Genomic DNA, 21,688 nt, shown 5'->3' on the forward strand with positions numbered 1-21,688 from the left:
TTAAGACCCGTCACAAGGAAGCAGCGACAGCTCCGACGAAGGCCAAAGTGACAGCGGAAACTGTCAGCTAGGTAAGAGTTTTTTTTTCTTCACCAAGAGACCATTGTCTGGAGAAAAAAAAAAAGAAAACCTACAACCTAAATAACAGATGCAAACAACTATTCAGACTCATTGTTTGAGACTTTCACCTATGCAACATTTTTGGTGGTTGGGAATGATGGACCAAAGTTGAAAAACCGTGGGCCGTGTTGATGGGAAAGCTTCAGTTGTGAGTAAACTCAATCCAATCAAATGTAAAAAAAACAATCGCCGGAGGATCGTCGTGTCACATACATAGAGCAATACAACCAACTAGCTACTGTATCGATGGTGCGGAGCTGGCCAACACAACGTCACGTCAACGTCACTGAAAGTCTTCTTTTCCATGCTACGAATGAAAATAAACTGCGAGACTCGCGTCTCGTTTAACCCGCAGACATGGAGGTGGCAATCCGGTTTTAATGACTCAAAAGACGTCACATTGGTTCCACTCGACTGGGACCTTTTCTTTCCCTCAACGCAACTGTGCCAGAGAGTTTTGGTTGTCTAATCTTCTCAATGCCTTCCTTGGGATTTAAGGTGCAACCAAATTGTTCTTCTTGAATATCAACACCAAAAATGCATTACCTGTTTTCGAAACAACTTGAAATGGAGGAAGCGCAGATATAATAATAATAATCATCATCATCATCATCATCATAGTATCATAATAATAAGTGTGCGTAAGTCACAAACTATACTACACGACTACAACTTTTTGTTTTGTTTGTTTTTAAACTCCTTCATCGAAGTTTAGGCAAGTACACAAAAGCATATGCAAAGGCTTTAGTGAAATCATAAACACTGTAACACTTACTGTAAAAAAACAAAAAACAAAACCTAAAAATCCACATCAAGAAGCAGTTTGGCAATATAAAATGTGGAAAAAAATTCCCATTTTTTTTTTTAAAATCACAGTTTTCATCTGCAGACATCTTGAGGGTTTCATTAATGTTGAATACATCTTCAGCTGTGAAATTAAGTCTTTTTTTTTCTCTTTTCTTTTCTTTTCAAGTCCAATGTGTCTTGCTTGGTTCTGTACAAAACCCTGTTGTTGCTATTTGGGATATCTCCAGTTTTGATATTCTCACGATTCATCCTCAACAATTAAGTTGCTGTCGTCCCCTTTCGTGTGAAAAGACTCCACTGGCCACGGGTCCACTCACAGTTGGACAAAAGCCCATTTATGCCAGGGAAAGGCATCGAAATGTAGTTTAAAATAATCCTCATCTCCAAATGTTTTTTTTTTTTTTTTTTTTTTAAAGTTTGGTCAAATGTAAAACACGCTTGGGAGTCAAAGGTTTTCCTGTGAAATGAAGGCATGATGGGCGCCCAAAGGAAAAGAAAAAAAAGATTCGATAAATATTGAAAGGTAAAGAAAAAAAAACAGTCTATTCAGTGGCGCAATTCCATACGTACAAATGCTTCTTCGTTAAATTAAGAGCTTTCAAAGGGGTGAAAATGACAACTTGGAAGTGCAATGGACGTTGAAAATAAAGGCTGGATTTACAGTGCAATCATGTGGACTTTTGAGAACGCGTGTCATCAATTCTCAACGATGTTTGTTTGGAGCGAGTTAGAAACAAAAGTCGTGAACCGGGTTTCGGGGCTTGCCGTACATCCATGTGTGTTCTTTTCACGGCCTTGGCATCAGAAAACGGGCGTCCGCGTGGCCATCGTACGAGTCAGTGACGGACAAGGGTGAGGAGCTCTCTTTTGCTGTCACGCCTCCTATTTCGGTGCGTGGCGCTGCCAAATTGGGCTTCTTCTACTTTGTTGACCGACAAACAATGGCCGACCGCGTTGCTACATCGCTACCTACCGAACCAAATCTTTCAGTCAAACCGTTTTCCAAAGCAGCAAAGTCCAAATTAGCGTTCATACATTGACATCCATTGTCAACTTGTTCTGCAGTGTTTTCAATCCGTTTGTCAAACAAGTCGACAATGACTGCGTGTGGGCTTTCGTCATGAAGGGTCTGCGGAGCGTGGTACAGAAATCGGGCGTGTGTGTCAGTCAGCGTGTGGTGTGGGCGGGGGGAGTGTCAGGATGGCTGCAAAGTCTTATGAAGTTTTCACCAGGTCGTAGACATAAATGAGGTGGTCGTCGTCGAACTTGATGAAGTACACGGAAGGCTTGGCCTCCACCTGGTGGATGACCATGCCTGTTCGTTTGCCCCCGTCCTCTTTGGCGTATTCCACCTGTTTGCCCACCAGACTGTCCACCACCTCGCCCGGTTCCCTCTCGGCCGGGACGCTGTCATCTGCAGGCACGAAGGAATGAAAAGTGACTTCAAAGTCATCTGACATTTCTGTCAAAGAGCGCCAAGAAATTGTTGAGTCGAAATCAGACGAAATCTCGTTTTGATTTCAAGTCGACATGCGTTTCAAAGTTACGCGTGTCCAGGGAGTCGTTCCTCGACATCCGCAATCGTCAGGATCACCCCGCCACCCTGCCCCACACCCCTCTCTGACGTAGTCGGTGCCAGAGTCCAGCCCGACAAATACCCAATTATTTGTCGGGCAGTTTCAAGCAACATTGATGCAACTGCTGCAGTGAAAAACAGGCCAATTAGCCCCGAACCAAATTGCACTCACTCGAGTCAGGCATGATGCGGAGGTCTCCTTCTTTGAAGTCATCCAGCAGTTGGTACATGTAGAGGACCGGGTCTTTCTCATAGGTGATATAAAACCAGGTGGTCATGATGGGCGCCCGGGCCAGCACCATCCCCCGCCATTCCTCCTTTGGACCCTCCTCCGTCTCAAACATATGCTCCACCGCTTTGCCGATCATCGTATCAGCGAGATTGACGTCGGTCAGCCGGGATTTGGCTGCATGAATTCAAAATAAAATGAAGTCATGAGCCGCTTTCCGGGGAAGTTATGCAGAGGGTAACGATTTTAGATGGATGCATGTTTGCAAGTCAATGGGGGGCGGGGAGCTCGATGATATAAAATCACATCATAGGCTCACGAGCACACGAGGTCTTGATCTTCGTTGACGCTTACCCAGTCGGTCAGGAAGCACCTCCAACCCTTGAACCCTCTCATCCTTGTGGAGCTCCAGACCGTACACACAGTCGAAGCCATCGTACTTTATCAGATAAAGAGATGGATTCACCGGCACCTGGTTGGGTAGGAAAGAGAGAACAACAGCCTTCGATCATCAAAGGGGGCGGGACAACTGATTTCATGAGTCCATTTATCTATGGAGTTGTTTTTAAAGCGGAATTTCCTCCACTTAGTCGGCAACTTGGGCTGCGAGTGACCTGTCATGACGCTAATGTTATTTGGTACACTTACTGGAAATGTGAGTGCCCAATGATCGCTATTTGTGATCGAAAAATGTCGCGCCTTACAAGCAATCACATCTCATTCAAAGTTTGTACTATTAAGACAGAGTAAGGAAGAAAAAAATAATAATAAAAGCTCACCGTTCACATGATTTGAAGCAGCACTTCTCACCTGGTCAAGAACGGTCCCTTTCCATACGACGTGGCCACTTCCGTCCTTCCAGATGTGTTGGATGCGGCAGCCGACGATGTTGCGCCGTGGCTGTGACAGAACTTTGGTGGTCGGGCCCAGATTGCTCTTATGTTTCCTTCGTGAAGAATGCGAAAACACAAAAGCGTCAACGTGTGCGGCCATTCAAGGTGCGTCCGAAAGTCTCAAAGCGCGCCCACTCACTTATTGGGATTTTTTTTCTTCATCATATTTGCAGAAACACCTGCATGCCCTGAGGGGAAGCAACATGACAGCAGAGTCGACAGCGATGCATCATACTGTCAATGATTGCAGAGTAGATGGAAAATCTCGAGTCCGGCACACGTAGTGTGACACAAACATCGGACCTGTATCAGCAGAGTCTCTGTGATCCGGAGTGCTCTTCATTCATTTGGAGGCAGGGAGGCAGCCAGGCTGCCCGGCTACGATGTAAAAACGCTCCAAGGCTGGAGGGGGCGGAGGAAAACATAGTTACAAATAATCCAATCTCCAAATGTTCTATTCAGCGCCATGTGAAGCCAGAAGATACAATCGGTATCTCGGTGGCCTTCGCTGATGAACAGAACCGATTCCAACAAAGTGCACAGGTCACGCTCACGACTGGCAGTCTGCCAACCAGCGGCCTTCCCTCTAAGCTTGCTCGAAGGAGGCAGGAACTCTTAAGAGTGAGCTGGCGCCACAAACAAAACCCCGCATCAGAGTGAATCCGTATCGGGAATATTGTTTTCGCTCCCAAGCGTTTTAACACGTCAAGCTTTCTGACTAGCGGTGGGCAATAAAGCCTCAAAACGACACTGGAGCACAGTCACTGTAGGAAAATATCACAGGAGCGATCTTTGAAAAATGTTGCAGCGCCTTTTAATGTAGTACGACTGTACCATTTCATCATAAAACAGATCCAAAGGCGTATTCTAGAACAATGTGTAACATCACGCACCACGACGTAATCAAAGCCAGCACGTGAAAGGCAAAAGAAAAGCACAGCCTGCAAAGCATTATGGACGAATCTTGTTAAAGGGGAAGTCGAGTCAAAAATGTTCCAAGCTCCCCACTCGTCGAAACACGGCACTCTGATGAAGGATTGCGTTTGTGGAACATGAATGAAGTCGTGAACTTGACCAGTTTTGATCCATTGCAGGCGACGGACATTTTGTCACTCGCTGTCGACTGAAAATGACATCACAGTCCCTGAAGGGCTCCACGTGCAAGAGTCACGTGACCAAACTCGGAAAACAGGTGAGCAATGATTGGTCGCCGCCCGAGCCCCGAGGCACTGCAATGACGACACCAAGCGGCCAAATAGTCTCCTGGGATGGATAAGGAACCGGGAGCTTTTCCCGCTGAAGTCATATTTCACAAACGCAATATTAATCCAGCCGAAATTCGTGTTCAGACCAGCGGGGGCTGACGAAAGTGGGTTTTCGTTCTTCAGTGTCCTCGCGGCTAACCGGGTCAAGTACCGACGGAGCTCTCCATCCGTCACTGACCGACGTCGGTTTTGCTGATGACTGACAGTAACGCGCCCTGCCGGTCTCACGTGTTTGTCGGCGGGGGTTTCTCGAAGAAATGATTTGGCAGTACTTACATGCGTCTGTCATTAGATGTTAAGTCCTGTTCCGGGTGTCCACGATGCCGGCTGTTCTCGGGCTGCACATACAGTAAATCCGGACCAGACCTGTGACATGAAATAACAGCCCCAGCCCGTAAACCAGATTTTGATCGCAACAGAAATTGGACAATAAGACCAAATGCTGTGGAAACGGGCCACGAGAAGTACGGCTTATAGTGTTGTGCCAAATTTGGACGGGAAAAACAAAAACAGGATCCAACTTTGAACAGAGTGACATGGTTTCCTTAAGATTCTTGATGCATGAATGCGACGACAGCGGTAGCTGTTGTTAAAGCGGAAACTTGTCAGAAGCAGCACAGAAACATGCTTATCCCAGCTCGTTACCTGCAGAGGCAACCAACCTTCGAGAAACACAGGAGACGTTTTGCAGTGTTTGACTGCGGCTGGTGGTGATTTCGCTCCTGTCTTGTTGCCCCGGGCAACGTGTGATTAGTCATCTGTTGTCGTTGTTCTGGACTGAAACGGCTCAATGTCATCTTGTGCAGCAGTGAAACCAGAAAGGGGAGCTGGGGGGGAGGAATTCGACCAGCGAGCAAACCTCAATCATTAAACTGTAGGTTTCAGATGTGACAGGTGTCAAACAAACCAGAAAAGGGGAGCTGGGGGCGGGGGGGAATTCGACCAGCGAGCAAACCTCAATCATTTAAACTGTAGGTTTCAGATGTGACAGGTGTCAAACTCAAGGCCCGGGGGTCAGACCTGGTCCGCGAAAGCCAATCAAACATGTCAACTTCCGTGATGCTTGCTAAAATCCGCGAAAGCCAATCAAACATATCAACTTCCGTGAAGCTTGCTAAAATCGAGAGTTAGGATGTGTTTTCAGTAAAGTCGAGGTTGCAGAAGAACGATGAACAATCCTCACTAAGTTGGATGCCGCACAAAGTAACTTTTGCACATTAAATGGGCTTTGCTTTTTTTTTTTTTTGTGATTCCACACACAGAAAGGAATCAGTGTTAGCAAATGATATGACCAAAAAAAGGAACTTAATTTGGGGGCTGGAACGGATTAATTAAGTTGCTCAGCATCCAGCAATTCCAAGTCAGCAGTGTCCGTAAAACGCCACAAGGTGACAGTAAGGAACTTAATTTTGGGGCTGGAACGGATTAATTACGTTTCCATTCATTTCAATAGGAAATTGATCTATGAACGTTTCAAGTTCCGAACGGGGGGGCTCTTGCTCTCTCTGTGTGCGCGCTCAGTACAATATGAGCAATGCAATTAATGAATTGAATTACATTGACTCTTTACTTGGAACAAGCCAATGCTCAGCATCCAGCAATTCCAATTCAGCAGTGTCCGTAAAACGCCACAAGGTGACAGTATCACTCTGAAAACACGATCGTGTTCCCCGCTCCGTGGCATGGCTGACGGGGTGAAGCCCGTTTCGGTTTCCAAATGCGTTGGGCACCTTCTCTCCCACTTGGACCACACGAAGGAATGCTACAATGTTACTTAAAACCTTTCCTGTGTAGAAATTAAAGACTTTATAAAGATGACAGTTACAGCCTTGATTACAATAAATGCATTCACTTCCTGCAGGGGAAGGTCTTTTGCAATTAGAACAAAGACCTAAAAGTCAAGCAGTCTGACAAAATGGATTGTGTTTGACTTCAGAAGATCCACTGTAACTCACGAGTTATGTTATCTGCAAATCAAGTCGAGTTACACAGTTCACAACGTTAGACAACGCTCACAAATACTCCAAATCCTGATTCGGAATCTCGCTCCGTGAACGGTTTGGCCTTCGACAAACGTCGTCAAAATGATTTTCAAGAGACCTATAAAGAACTGAGGTCATTGTGGCTCCTCGGGGTTCTCTAACTGTGACATCCAAAGTCCGACTGATGCCTCTAAAAGCTTTCCTGTTCCTTTTGATCGGGTACTGGTCATATTTTGTCGACTTCAATTCAAACACACTAATTCTGCATTCTATGTTTCCAATGGCTGCTGCATTTCTTTGTTATGACCTTGCTGAAGAGTATGAGTATGACAACGACCAGGAACATAACAATCATGAAAAATGATGAAACAGAAGCTTCTCTTCAGATTGATGGAGACCATTTCAAAACTAAAAGTGCCTTGAGACTTGCAATACGGTAAATGGATGTGGCAAATTGCTGCATAGATCCTTTATTACCGGTTTGCTCACAGGACAGCTTTACCTTCAGAATCTCAACTTCAAGTTGACCCTTAATTACAAAGGTGGCTCGGGGCAAACGTAGCAAACACCATTGGAGGTTTGCAATGCATTGAGCAAAAACAAAATACAACAGCACGTTATGCTCAGACAAAAAGATAATGCCCATGCAGTAAACATGTGGCAAATTACTGCATAGATCCTTTATTACCGGTTTGCTCACAGGACAGCTTTACTTTCAGAATCTCAACTTCAAGTTGACCCTTAATTACAAAGGTGGCTCGGGGCAAACGTAGCAAACACCATTGGAGGTTTGCAATGCATTGAGCAAAAACAAAATACAACAGCACGTTATGCTCAGACAAAAAGATAATGCCCATGCAGTAAACATTGTTAAGTCCTGTTCCGGGTGTCCACGATGCCGGCTGTTCTCGGGCTGCACATACAGTAAATCCGGACCAGACCTGTGACATGAAATAACAGCCCCAGCCCGTAAACCAGATTTTGATCGCAACAGAAATTGGACAATAAGACCAAATGCTGTGGAAACGGGCCACGAGAAGTACGGCTTATAGTGTTGTGCCAAATTTGGACGGGAAAAACAAAAACAGGATCCAACTTTGAACAGAGTGACATGGTTTCCTTAAGATTCTTGATGCATGAATGCGACGACAGCGGTAGCTGTTGTTAAAGCGGAAACTTGTCAGAAGCAGCACAGAAACATGCTTATCCCAGCTCGTTACCTGCAGAGGCAACCAACCTTCGAGAAACACAGGAGACGTTTTGCAGTGTTTGACTGCGGCTGGTGGTGATTTCGCTCCTGTCGGTGGTGATTTCGCTCCTGTCTTGTTGCCCCGGGCAACGTGTGATTAGTCATCTGTTGTCGTTGTTCTGGACTGAAACGGCTCAATGTCATCTTGTGCAGCAGTGAAACCAGAAAGGGGAGCTGGGGGGGAGGAATTCGACCAGCGAGCAAACCTCAATCATTAAACTGTAGGTTTCAGATGTGACAGGTGTCAAACTCAAGGCCCGGGGGTCAGACCTGGTCCGCGAAAGCCAATCAAACATGTCAACTTCCGTGATGCTTGCTAAAATCGAGAGTTAGGATGTGTTTTCAGTAAAGTCGAGGTTGCAGAAGAACGATGAACAATCCTCACTAAGTTGGATGCCGCACAAAGTAACTTTTGCACATTAAATGGGCTTTTTTTTTTTTTTTTTTTGTGATTCCACACACAGAAAGGAATCAGTGTTAGCAAATGATATGACCAAAAAAAAGGAACTTAATTTTGGGGCTGGAACGGATTAATTACGTTTCCATTCATTTCAATAGGAAATTGATCTATGAACGTTTCAAGTTCCGAACGGGGGGGCTCTTGCTCTCTCTGTGTGCGCGCTCAGTACAATATGAGCAATGCAATTAATGAATTGAATTACATTGACTCTTTACTTGGAACAAGCCAATGCTCAGCATCCAGCAATTCCAATTCAGCAGTGTCCGTAAAACGCCACAAGGTGACAGTATCACTCTGAAAACACGATCGTGTTCCCCGCTCCGTGGCATGGCTGACGGGGTGAAGCCCGTTTCGGTTTCCAAATGCGTTGGGCACCTTCTCTCCCACTTGGACCACACGAAGGAATGCTACAATGTTACTTAAAACCTTTCCTGTGTAGAAATTAAAGACTTTATAAAGATGACAGTTACAGCCTTGATTACAATAAATGCATTCACTTCCTGCAGGGGGGAAGGTCTTTTGCAATTAGAACAAAGACCTAAAAGTCAAGCTGTCTGACAAAATGGATTGTGTTTGACTTCAGAAGATCCACTGTAACTCACGAGTTATGTTATCTGCAAATCAAGTCGAGTTACACAGTTCACAACGTTAGACAACGCTCACAAATACTCCAAATCCTGATTCGGAATCTCGCTCCGTGAACGGTTTGGCCTTCGACAAACGTCTTCAAAATGATTTTCAAGAGACCTATGAAGAACTGAGGTCATTGTGGCTCCTCGGGGTTCTCTGACTGTGACATCCAAAGTCCGACTGATGCCTCGAAAAGCTTTCCTGTTCCTTTTGATCGGATACTGGTCATATTTTGTCAACTTCAATTAAAACACACAAATTCTGCATTCTGTGTTTCCAATAGCTGCTGCATTTCTTTGTTATGACCTTGCTGAAGAGTATGAGTATGACAACGACCAGGAACATAACAATCATGAAAAATGATGAAACAGAAGCTTCTCTTCAGATTGATGGAGACCATTTCAAAACTAAAAGTGCCTTGAGACTTGCAATACGGTAAATGGATGTGGCAAATTGCTGCATAGATCCTTTATTACCGGTTTGCTCACAGGACAGCTTTACCTTCAGAATCTCAACTTCAAGTTGACCCTTAATTACAAAGGTGGCTCGGGGCAAACGTAGCAAACACCATTGGAGGTTTGCAATGCATTGAGCAAAAACAAAATACAACAGCACGTTATGCTCAGACAAAAAGATAATGCCCATGCAGTAAACATTGTGTGTTGTGTGACAAATGTCTGTATTCTTTTCTATTTGCTTGGTGAAATAAGGTTGCTAGTACTGTTTGACCAATGCAAAGCTATAAGGCCGAGAAAATGTGAACTATACAGACATCATCCCCAGTGACTGAGAAACGAGCAAGCAGGTTCTGCAGGGCCAGCGTCAGCCATGTTGCTCGCTTGATTTACTCTCGATTGTTTCGACACGCATACACCAGGAAGATAACGGGGGTGTGAATGGGCTGGCAGGACAGAGGGATTGTCCAAAAGAGGAAAGACATAAATACTGCGGGAAGAAAGAAAGCAGCAGACGGAGATCGAGCTCAGGCTGTCTGCGGCTGCTGCTGCTGCTGCTGCTGCTGCCCGCGGCCCCTCCCCCGCCAGCCGCCACACCAACCGACTGCGCGAGGACGCCCCATGCCAAAACGAACGCACAGTGTTTTTGTTTTGGGCGGTTTACCCGCAGCTTGACACGCTGTCTGAGCGCCAGGTGCGCGTTCGCCTCGTTCTTACCGTTCTTATTTTGTATCAGTGGGTCCGGAATAGGACTGCGGTGAGTTGTCTCGCCTTCGGCTGACCGTCTACGGAACCCGTTCCGAATTCTCGGGAACGCGCAGCTACTGCACGGCCATCTCGCCATGGAAAGTTAAAACAACTCCACACAAGTGTGGCAGTTCCGCGAAAGCATTTCAAAATAAAATAGTGTGATGTCGTTTATGAAATTGAACATTGAACTAGAAGAATCTTCTGTTTCACTGACACACATTTGGTGGTATTTAGTTTCCATCCACCAAATTCGTGAGAGAAATAGAGCTCGTCAATTGTGGGTGCCAACCCCGTCAACTACTCACATTGATTTTTCAGGTATTGTATCTGCTCTTTGAATATTTATTTGTCTGATGACTCTTTGAAAGTAGATTTTTGTACTTTCTACTGCTTACAATGTCAACAGGGTTGTTATTTTTGAAAACCTCTGAGATGATGTAAAAATACAGAATGATGTTGATTGATTGATTTCTTGATTGAAAAGCAAAATATCTGCTCAAGGTAATTCTTGACTAAGCACACAGTGATAGCCATAGCATGCGTTCTCTCTCTCTCTCTCTCTCTCTCTCTCTCGATGAATTTATATTCTTTACTATTTGGGGAGGCACAATCTAGCTTGAAATCTAAAATGAACGAGCTGAGTAATGGGAATGTCGCCACAACGTTAGCTCTTACTTTTCTGTACAGACTCTGTTCCGGCCGTAGAGTTGCGGCTTCACCATTTCACTTTCTCTCCCCCACCCTGGCCGAGCTCTGCCAAATAGTGCAAGCTGGAAGAAGAGCGTGGCGCATAACGCTTTTCTCCTTGCTTAATTGTGTTCCAACCTTCTGTAGAATGCGGAGAAAGGAGGAGGAGAGCGTCTGAATGCTAGAGAGAGTGACATACGGCACGAAAGGAAGACTACCCTTTAAACAATAATATTTCCGTTAGTTAATTATTTATAACTATTATCAAACGTTATTGAAACCCGAAACATGAATCTGCTGTCGTTCAACCACAACAAAACATTGGCATTACAATAACTACATGCGCGCTGGTGGTTACTTTTATGCATTTCACTAATTTCTCTTTGTGGCAATTTTTCATTCCCACAATTGTTATGGATGACTAAATAGGCTAATAATGAAATGAAAATCAGTAAAAGTAAATATCTATCCGTCCATTTTCCGTAACGCATATCCCAGGGTCGCGGGTGTGTGCGGGAGCCCAAGAGTAAATACTGTCAGTTTTATTACATACATTGAATCCTCTAAAATACAACATTCAGGTAAATTCTATCATTTAACATTTGTGTTTACATGTATGTTGGATTAGCATGTCTGTTGTTAGCACGTTTCCCACTATTTTCTTCAGATTATTTTCAAGGACTTTTTCATCGGTTACATGCTTCATTTTGAGAACGACGTGTGGCCGGCATCTCTTGCAAATCCTGGTAGGTACACACAAACACACGCACACATATTCGCAGGCACCACCACAGCCATTTACACGTGATCAGATTAAAGGAACCCTGTACGTTTTCGTCTGTTACTGCCGTACCAACCGGAATACACGTTTCCTTTCAAAGTAACAGACAAACCACCAAATGCACTGACGCGAATCGATGGTCCACGATCGATGTCAGTCTTCCATTTTAAACTAGAATCTTAACAAACAGCATGCATTCAGTGATATCACTTTACTGTGTTTACTAAATGAGTAAATGATTGACACAGAGTCGCCTTTATTTAATCAATGTTATTTACATATTTAACCCAGTTTGACATGTTACCAGGTCATGTGTTTTACGCGATGTGTAACACGGGTTCGCGTACAATACAACTGCAATCAACACATAACGCAAAGATGAGAACCGTTTTTTCTTTTGAGCGCAAATTAAACAAAAAACAAACAAACCGGAAGTCTTGTGCTCCTTCTGACCAACTTGATGGTGTGAGTGAATGCACCACTCTCAATGTAGTGAACTGCTGAGTGCTGACCGATCTAATCTGATGGAGTAACTACCCACACTGAGACGTTGTGGAGATTATTTTATTTTTGCTTGCCTCCGGTTATTAAACCCTTCGCTCGGTCTCGCCTCCTCGGGGCACATTTTAAGGTGACATCCTGGAAGAACCGCGGATATCAACGCGGCGAGGATGCTTCGTCACCGGCGGCAAGTGTGAAGAGATGGCGGGGGAACCGCCGGCGGGCACCGGCCGAGTGCTTCTTGTCAAGAAGATCATCATGAAGGACGGAGCCGCGGTGGGTAGATGACACGACCTGTTTATATCATTTTGCATCAACATGACGATCAATAATGTCCTTATTTCACCCTGCACGTGTTATATTGTAAATGTAACGATTTGGGGTGAAAAGGGATCACCGGTTAACATTCGCGTCTCTAGATTGATTTGTAATAATGTAATGATTTCATTTCTGAAATTCCCTTTTCATTGTAAAAAAAAAAAAAAAAACACCACCTGACTCATATAAGCACGCTCCATTCGAGGTTCCGAACGTGTGTTCGAATGCAAAATGACGTCAGGCAATTTAATTGTCGTTATAAAACGAAAGCGGATAAGGAGGCCCACATTGTGGGGTTTTTGTGATCGATCAGTCGGCTGAGAACAGAGCAGTGGTGATGTGCTCGGGATGGAGCCATTATCTGTTACATAACCGCACTGCCTGGCACACACGGCGTCCTGTGGCAGTCTGCACTGTCTGCACCCTCTCGATGCTCAAGCGTCCATTTTAACATCGCCGCACTGGAATCTATCGACACTGGTCGCATCGTTGCATGGTCGCAAACGTTTTCTTGCTGATCATTTGAGACGTCGTTTTTGAATTTGACGTGCCCCTTTTGTCTGATTGTATCGAATTTTGTATTCAGCTGGTTTGATAAGAAAATGTGACATCATTTAATTGCTGCATGCCACGAGCATCGACAGAAGAACAAAGATACATTATTTGTAGGGGTAAAACTATTTTTCTGACTGATTAAGTGAAATTGTATCCTTTCCAGCAGCACACCTGATGATCCATAACAGCACACAAATCATTGTCAATTGCTGTTGAAAAGATTTTGTGCTTTAACGTTTGATGAGGTTTTGCTTTAAAAAAGAGCCTCGGTATCATCCAAAGAATTACCGAGTGTGCCCTAAGTGCAATAATATCTATATCTTTTTTCGTTTTTTTCCCCCAGATCAGTCATTTTATTTCAAGATTTTTATAAAATGTATAATTTGAACCCCTAAACCTGAAATGCTTTGTAATAAAGTAAAAACAAAACAAAAGCAGAATGGCAGAGAAAAAGACATCTGCTGAAATTTGTTTTCTGTCTGTTGACTCAATTTAGTTATTTGTGTGTGTGCGTGTGTGTGTGTGTGTGTGTGTGTGTGTGTGTGTGTGTGTGTGTCAGCTTCAGCAGGGCATAGGCCGCCCCAGCGTGTACCATGCCGTTGTGGTCATCTTCCTGGAGTTCTTCGCCTGGGGTTTGCTGACCACACCCATGCTCACGGTGAGTAACGGCAACGGGGTTGTGTCTGAGGCGGAAGATTCCATCACAGATTTGTGACATCGCGGCGGCGTAGGGACTCCTCGCCACTTCTCAGTGACGGCATCTGTGGCCCGTTTTATGAACCGCTGTCGAGAATAGCACTTTGCTTTGGAGTAGGTCGCAGTGTGAGTCCTCAGAGCCATTTAAACCTCGATCGCTTAAGCATTGACATCATTCGAATGATGGGGTTGGAGCTTTTTTTTTTTTTTTTTTTTTTAAGTAACAACGGGAGGATAGTGCTTTTGTTTATTTTAGTAACTTACGAAATGACTTTGTGAATGTCAATGTCTTTCTGCGTAGGTGTTACATGAAACGTTTCCGCAGCACACGTTCCTGATGAATGGACTCATTCAAGGAGTGAAGGTAAAAATGTGTTTTAAAAAAAAAAGGTTCTGCTCTTCAACACTCAATAAATATCAATCAGTCGGTTCTGAATGTCAACTTTGCAAATCATTGGCTTGGAATTTAAAAAAAAAAACGACCCAGGTTACTGCAAATTGTAAATGACTCACATAATGAAAGTCTCTCGTCGGTTATTGTGTCATGTTGCTAGCTTTCCGTTCGAGTTAATTTGCACACCCTAAGACAGAATGTAACACAAATGACCAGTTTTGGTCAGACCGTTTGTGACCATTTTTTTAACCAGAGATCGGGCAGTTGATCATCTACTGTTGTGATGACCTTTGCTGTCACTGACTCTTCCTCTTCCTCTCAAGGGTCTTCTGTCGTTCATGTCTGCCCCTCTGATTGGTGCGTTGTCGGACGTGTGGGGGAGGCGCTCATTCCTTTTGGTCACCGTCTTCTTCACCTGCGCCCCAATCCCCCTCATGAGACTCAGCCCCTGGTAGGTCACTGTCTGGTCACCTTGCATAATTGCAATGGCTCCATTACTGTCTGCACATTGCACTGACTCCTTTGGTCTGCTGTATATACATTTCTCTTAACGCTCTAAGTCACATTTATGACGTGGTTTTTATAGAGCCTGTGTTGCGTGTTTAAGCAATCAACAAGCAGCACTGATCATTGCATCACTACAAGCGTGTGGCCAACTTGTCGCCGCTTCTATTAAAGGTCAAGCGTTAGGTAAACTTGGCCAACCATCTTTTGAGTAATACTTGGAGCTCAAACGATTTCAAGCATACTTGCATTTGTTTTTTTTTTTTCGTTTTTTTTCTTCAACGCAACCCACCCAGCTTCATAGTTAGACCCATCGCAAGGCACTTAACAGGTTCCAAGTTCCGATTTCACATCATTCACTTTCCATTTGCCGATTTTGCTGACAACAAACAACTTTACGGCGTCGACTTCGTTATAACGACTAGATTTTCCCCACAAAATAGCGAAAGGGCCTTTGTTATGACAAAATGTGGGAAGCAAATTGCAAGACGCGATCTTACTTAGGAACAAAATGTACGGCCATTTTATTGGAAATGGTTACAATGAACTACTGTGATAATGTGCAGATTGCTTCGGTTCCCTCGAGGTACGTTGGAACGAGGGTCGACTGTCTTACTTGTGGCTTTTTTCACAAATGTCTCTGCGATGTCACTCGTAACCGCGTGTTGAAGAGACTTCTTTCCTCGTCCTTTTCCAGGTGGTACTTCGCCATGATCTCCATGTCAGGAGCGTTCTCGGTCACCTTCTCTGTCATCTTTGCCTACGTTGCAGATGTGACAGATGAAAGGGAGAGGAGTACAGCTTATGGTCTGGTAAGCACTGGCATTTCATTGTCCTCTCCCTTTTATTTAGTGTATTTTGTTGACAAACGCATGCTAACCGCCGTCTTTTTCATTCATCGCTGTGACTGGAAAACAGGACTTATGGGATCTTTCCCAACTGTAGTGTTACTTTAAGAACGGGTGGCTTTTGCATTAAATGCCACGTTAAAAAAAAACTAAACAAAACAGCGAGGTGCGTGTCGCCTTGCATTATGTCAGGCAGGTTGTCATTCAAATTGACACACATGAAACGTCAGCGTGTTGTGCGAAATGATTCATCGCTGCAATTTGTCAACCTTGAAAATGGCGTTTCCCGTCCTCCTCTCCTCCATTGGTGGCAGGTGTCTGCCACGTTCGCCGCCAGCCTGGTGACCAGCCCGGCCATCGGGGCGTATTTGTCCGCATGGTATGGAGACAACCTGGTGGTTCTGGTCGCTACGCTGATCGCCCTGGTGGACATCTGCTTCATCCTGCTCGCCGTGCCCGAGTCTCTGCCGGACAAGATGAGGCTCAACACCTGGGGGGCGCCCATATCCTGGGAGCAAGCCGATCCCTTCGCTGTAAGTGCCGGAACTCTCCATCCATCCATGATCCAAGCCGCTTATCGTCACGAGGGGGGCGTCCGTGGTGGAACCTACCCCGGCTGGCTTCGGTTCAGGAGGAGGGCGACAACACCCTCAACCGGTTGTGTGGACTTGTTAGTTGATGAGCCAGAGGAAGATGAGTGACGTCCCCATTGACCAGATTGAGGCTGCCGGCATGCTGAAATGGGAATATCGTCACTTGCGTTGGATGGTCGGATAACAACCCGCCGTTTTCTAACACTTAGAACGTTTGTTTTGTTGGCGAGTTACTTCACATTCCCCATCATTGTCAATACAAGGAACGATGAACATTTCCTGTCCTATTTGGCTCTGTCTCTCACTTTCCCGCCGGCTCCGGTCCGTCTCCGTATCGCTTCCGGGGTGCGATCCTCGATGAAGGGGGCGGCGCCTAGCTCAATGATACAGGCGGAAATGACATCACAGTTTCTCAAGGCTCAGGAAACGACCAATCGCGGTTCAGATTGCGAATGTCACATGACCAAGCTGAGAAAATGGTGATGTCATTTTCAGTAGACAGCAAGTGGCAAATGGCCGCCCCCTCAGCTGGATAAAAACCGGTGCATTTTGCTACTTAATTCGTACTCCACAAGACAACGTATTCATGATAAAGAACATTTTTGAGTTGACTTCCCCTTTAACTGTTTGGGTGTTGTATTTCCCGCCTTTCAACTCTTCTTTTTTCTGTCTCCATCAGTCTCTGAGGAAGGTGGGTCAGGACCCCACAGTCCTACTCATTTGTATCACGGTGTTCCTGTCATACTTACCAGAGGCGGGACAGTACTCCAGCTTCTTCCTCTACCTGCGACAGGTAACCGCCCACACACTAAAACAATTTTTTTTTCTGGACACATTTTTGTTGTAAGTCTTGCCAATATTCCATCAGCATGTTGAATACACCGATACTTTTGTAAAATCCCTGCAGGTCGTCAATTTCTCCTCGACAACAATTGCTGTTTTTATTGGAGTTGTCGGAATCCTGTCCATTGTGGCACAGGTAACACAAACACTCAAGAAGATATTTGCATTACAGCTCATGAATGGAAATAAGGATCAACTCGTCATACAACACTTTAATACTGTATACTTTTTTGTGGTTGGTGGTCGTCGTCATCGTACTTGGTAGCAGGGCTGGGCGACACTAATAAAAAACAGGGCTTATTGTTTTTTTTTTTCCAGCCCCTCAACAGACTGCCTTTCAAAAATTGACCAGTGAGTTTAATTACCACTGAGAAACAGACAACATAAGCAGAATCATGTTCACATTATTTTGTGCAAGGCATAAAGAATCCGACGGTGACGTTTATTCAGGATCTGGTTAACTTACACTTATTTACAATTGTGAATAGTAACAATAATAATAGCTTTTTTTCCCTCTTATGTAGCCATTGAATATGCATCCAGATCTCAACTGGTCTCTTTGTTTTCCCTCTTTAGACGCTTGTACTCACACTGCTGATGCGGACTCTGGGTAATAAAAACACAGTTCTGTTGGGTCTGGGCTTCCAGATTCTTCAGCTGGCCTGGTATGGCTTTGGATCCGAGCCTTGGTGAGATTTGTCAATTAATCAAGCCCCCTTGTCTCACTTAGTAGCCAAAAATTGCGCCTGGCCCGATTGTTGGGTTTTCGCCACGACTTGGCCATCGGTTTTAACAGTCACACCAACAGTTTTGCTCGTTGCAAAGAAATGTTGAACATGTTTAAAATTTGATGATGGTGGGAAAAACTGGTGGCAAGCCTTAAAACCGAATGTCTTGCAAAAGCGTCTTTGCAACCCTTAACTAACTCTGAAGAAAAAAAAAAACAATGTTCGCGAACACTCGCAAGCCTTGGCTGCTGACCTCCTTCGAGTTTTAGTCTTTTTTTTTTTTTTTTTTTGTCTGTTCGGATGGTCTGTTCGGAATGCTTCAGCCTTCCCCTCCCCTCCTTTCGCAAATCATGTTTTTTTTATGATGCATGCATTGTGTTTGTGTGTTTATGTGAACAGGATGATGTGGGCAGCCGGCGCCGTCGCCGCCATGTCCTCCATCACCTTCCCTGCGGTCTCAGCTCTGGTGTCGCAGTCTGCCGATCCTGATAAACAAGGTGACAACGAGACTTTCTCGCCTTTTTCTGCAGTGATGTCATCGCCCTCACGGCCGCGGGTCACTGTGCCAGTACCGAGATCGGCGACGGGTTTCATCATGTCCTCGACAGTGTTGAGAGTTGCATTGCGGCAATCTGTTCTGAGCAGCTTGATGACCAACTAAGTCGCCTGAAAGATTGACCCGAGTTTGTCTGTGCGCGCAGGTGTGGCTCAGGGAATGATCACGGGGATCAGAGGTCTGTGCAATGGTTTAGGTCCAGCGCTGTATGGATTCATCTTCTTCCTCTTCAATGTGGAGCTGAACACCATGGACCCCATCCAGGGAGACTTTGACCCCTTGCCTCTTCACAGTCCCACTGAGGTACAAGCACTCAAAGAAATGAAAGGCACCCGCGACCGCAAAGGGCATTCCGGTATTCGCAGACGAGTTGAAAATCTTGAAAATTTTAGTCACTAAAAAAGTTATGACACTCTTGACGCGAGTATTTGACTACCTGACGTCACAACAAGGATTTACAGCACCAAAGGGCGCAATGGGGTTCGAGTTATGGGAAGTCATTTTAAAACATTTTTTTTTTCCTGTTTCTTTTAGCAAACGCTCATCCCCGGCCCACCTTTCCTTTTGGGGGCATGTACGGTGGTCGTCGCCTTCCTCGTTGCTCTCTTCATCCCGGAGAAGCCCTCCTCCGCCTCTTCGTCATCTCAGCTGCCGCTGAGTGACAAGCCGCGGCCAGCGAGCAAAGAGTCGCTGTCCTCGCTGGCGGGCATCCATATTAACACACCTCTCCCAGGCAGCGACGAAGAAACTCCCGCCGCCACCAGCGATGAAGATTTTGAGCCCCTGCTGCAGGACAGTATTGTTTGACGGACCAGGGGAAAGACCACCGCGTGTGGGACTAAACGTTGTCATTTGGTCGATTGGCATTTTGTTTAAAAGAAGAACACGTTTCCATTGCTGTCGGGTGAGTAAAAGTACAGTACCTCGTATTGTCTGACGTTTGACAGTAAGACGCATTGATGCTTCGCCAGAGGGCTCGGAACAGCATTTCGCCGCTCGCTGAGCGGCAGAACCAGCGGTTGCTTTCACAGAGCGGCGGGTGCAAAAGTGCTCCGCACGCGCGAAGCTGGCGTTTCACCGAAATCAAGTGTTTGGTTGAGAAAAGGAGGTTGTGACCAAAATGGACCGCGCTGATAAGGACACCAGCATTTGATTCGATTGAAAGGGGAAACGTCGATATTTTAGTCACGTTTCTGGTGATTTTTAGGGTGGGATGATTGTTGTTTATCTTGATGCTTATAGTAGAAGATTTTTTTTTTTTTTGGGGGGGGGAAATTATCATATTCAGCTGTATCTTTTTAAAGCTGAATTATACCGATGCTAGTCTTTTTTTTTTTTAATGGGAACTGTATGTCTGCAACATATTTAAAGCTGCTAAAGTTTTGGTGTTGATTTGTAAATTTCTACTCGGTAAGGAAAAAACAAGACACGAGAAGCTATAATATACCGGAAGGTGATTGAGCCAAATCATAAAATCTTGCATTTTCCATTCCATCAATCCATCCTTTCATCTTCTTCCCCTGGTCTGAGCTTTGGGTCAACGGGGCAGCTGCCTAAGCACTGAAGCTCAAACTTCCTTGTCCCCATCCACTTGGTCCATCTCTTCCAGGGCAGCTGAGAGACACTCTCTCTCCAGCATGTCCTGGATTCCCCGCCATCTCCTCCTGGTTGTCCTCCCATGGAACACGTCCAGGAGGCATCCCGACGAGATGGCTCGCATTTTTTTTAATCGACCATACGGCACATGTCTGGAGGGTAGAAAATATTGAAAAGGTAACAAAATTTTCATTTGGGAAATCACAGAGCGTCTGCTTGTCCTTGAAGTCCGTTTCCATGTTGGGGACACTACCTCAGACCACACTCAACCTGTTTACTCATTACTTATTAGATCTGTTTTAGAATATATTTAAAATTGAAATCTGAAAGTACTTTTGAGTATTTGAAAAGGACCGTAACATTATTTTTGCATACATTCTGGTGCTAGTTCAATATAAGATGGCATATTCTGAACGTGAGACGCCGACTCATTAAATATATACCTTGTTCCAAATATGTATTCTCAACATTGCACCAATTTTGTCATCATCGGTGAATGTGCTCCCACTTCTTCCTTTTTACTCACCACACAACCATCAATTTGTTTTGCACAGAAGCAATGTCTTTGTCACTTTGCAACTGAGTGCATCTTTACAATGCAAGGTTGGTATCATGTTTGTACTTGATGAAAACTAGAGAAAAGACTGACCAAGGAATGTCCAAGAGTTTAACTGTAGATAAGAGGCACAGTGTACAGAAATGTTTGCTTTACGACCGAAAATTGTAACTGAACATGCGAATGATTGGGTCGTTGAAATTGTTATGATGAGGATTTGGTGTCCTGTGTAACTCACTGACACAATATGAACGGGGACTAAACTCTGGCACGCTGAGAGATGAACAATATTATCGGAAATCCATAATTTGAAGACAGGATTTTTAGTTAAGAAACTAATATTTGAGCAGGGGTGGGGGGGGGGGCGTTTCCCAGAACTCATTGAGTCAATACTCAACTGGCTCATACTAAAATAGTCATGTTTTCACCATCAACACGCTTTGAAAGACACTCACTTTACAATTGGAATAAACTGCCACCAAGACAACAATATTTCAGCATATCATACATACAGCGTGGCATCCAAAAATTGTTGTTTATGTTTTTGTTTTTTTGTTTTTCTCAAAATTTCCAAACTCATATCACAAGTATCGATGCAAATCTACACCGTGTCATTTGATTGTTAACCACTTTAATGAGAGTTCTTCAGCGGTCAAAGTGTCCCAACACTGAAATACTGTACATGGATTTAAATGTTTGTGATTAACTGTACATGGAATTCACTGTAAATAAAATGTGTGTTCTGAATGTGTTCAGCCATATTGTTGATCACGTGATAATTAAAACATAATTTGACACCATCTTAAATGAGAACGTCTGAGCTTGTTGTGTTTGTGCTTTTGTGTCATAACGGATGTAATTGACCGTTTGACGGATTTCTATTCAGGAGTTTACACATGCAAGGGCATTGCCAGGGAATTGAAACGCTGGGGAAAAAAAATAAAATAAAAAGCCCCTCTTTATCATTGAAACTGCTATTTTTGCCTCTGTTTCTTTTTGTATTTGTTACTACTATTAAATTATTATGATACTGTTTATTCATTCATTCATTATTATCTGTTTATATTTCTAATCTATTTTCTAGGGCAAATATAGTCACGGGAACTCTTAAGTCTT

At 44.5% G+C, this 21,688-nt stretch overlaps 2 protein-coding genes across 2 annotated transcripts; one reads left to right on the plus strand and one right to left on the minus strand.

Annotated features, from left to right (window-relative positions):
- LOC109528095 (hippocampus abundant transcript 1 protein-like) lies at window positions 1-21,372 on the plus strand. The gene is made up of 14 exons (XM_019890397.1): window positions 1-71; window positions 11,771-11,849; window positions 12,516-12,661; window positions 13,818-13,916; window positions 14,256-14,318; window positions 14,672-14,799; window positions 15,550-15,664; window positions 16,015-16,233; window positions 16,973-17,086; window positions 17,201-17,272; window positions 17,713-17,825; window positions 18,264-18,361; window positions 18,566-18,723; window positions 18,955-21,372. Exons 2-14 carry the CDS (start codon window positions 11,801-11,803, stop codon window positions 19,225-19,227), a joined length of 1,647 nt encoding a protein of 548 aa, XP_019745956.1. The 5' UTR covers window positions 1-71; window positions 11,771-11,800; the 3' UTR covers window positions 19,228-21,372.
- Window positions 2,038-10,716, minus strand: LOC109528098 (spindlin-Z-like). Its single transcript, XM_019890401.1, has 8 exons — window positions 10,384-10,716; window positions 5,167-5,256; window positions 3,929-4,027; window positions 3,765-3,813; window positions 3,543-3,678; window positions 3,087-3,204; window positions 2,676-2,909; window positions 2,038-2,341 (listed from the first exon to the last, which is right to left on the minus strand). The coding sequence occupies exons 3-8, from the start codon at window positions 3,966-3,968 to the stop codon at window positions 2,142-2,144; spliced, it is 777 nt and encodes a 258-aa protein (XP_019745960.1). The 5' UTR covers window positions 3,969-4,027; window positions 5,167-5,256; window positions 10,384-10,716; the 3' UTR covers window positions 2,038-2,141.
- Window positions 21,373-21,688: the final 316 nt, after the last annotated feature.

This window comes from Hippocampus comes, unplaced genomic scaffold (genome assembly GCF_001891065.2).
Source record: "Hippocampus comes isolate QL1 unplaced genomic scaffold, H_comes_QL1_v1.1 scaffold406, whole genome shotgun sequence".
NCBI lineage: Eukaryota > Metazoa > Chordata > Actinopteri > Syngnathiformes > Syngnathidae > Hippocampus > Hippocampus comes.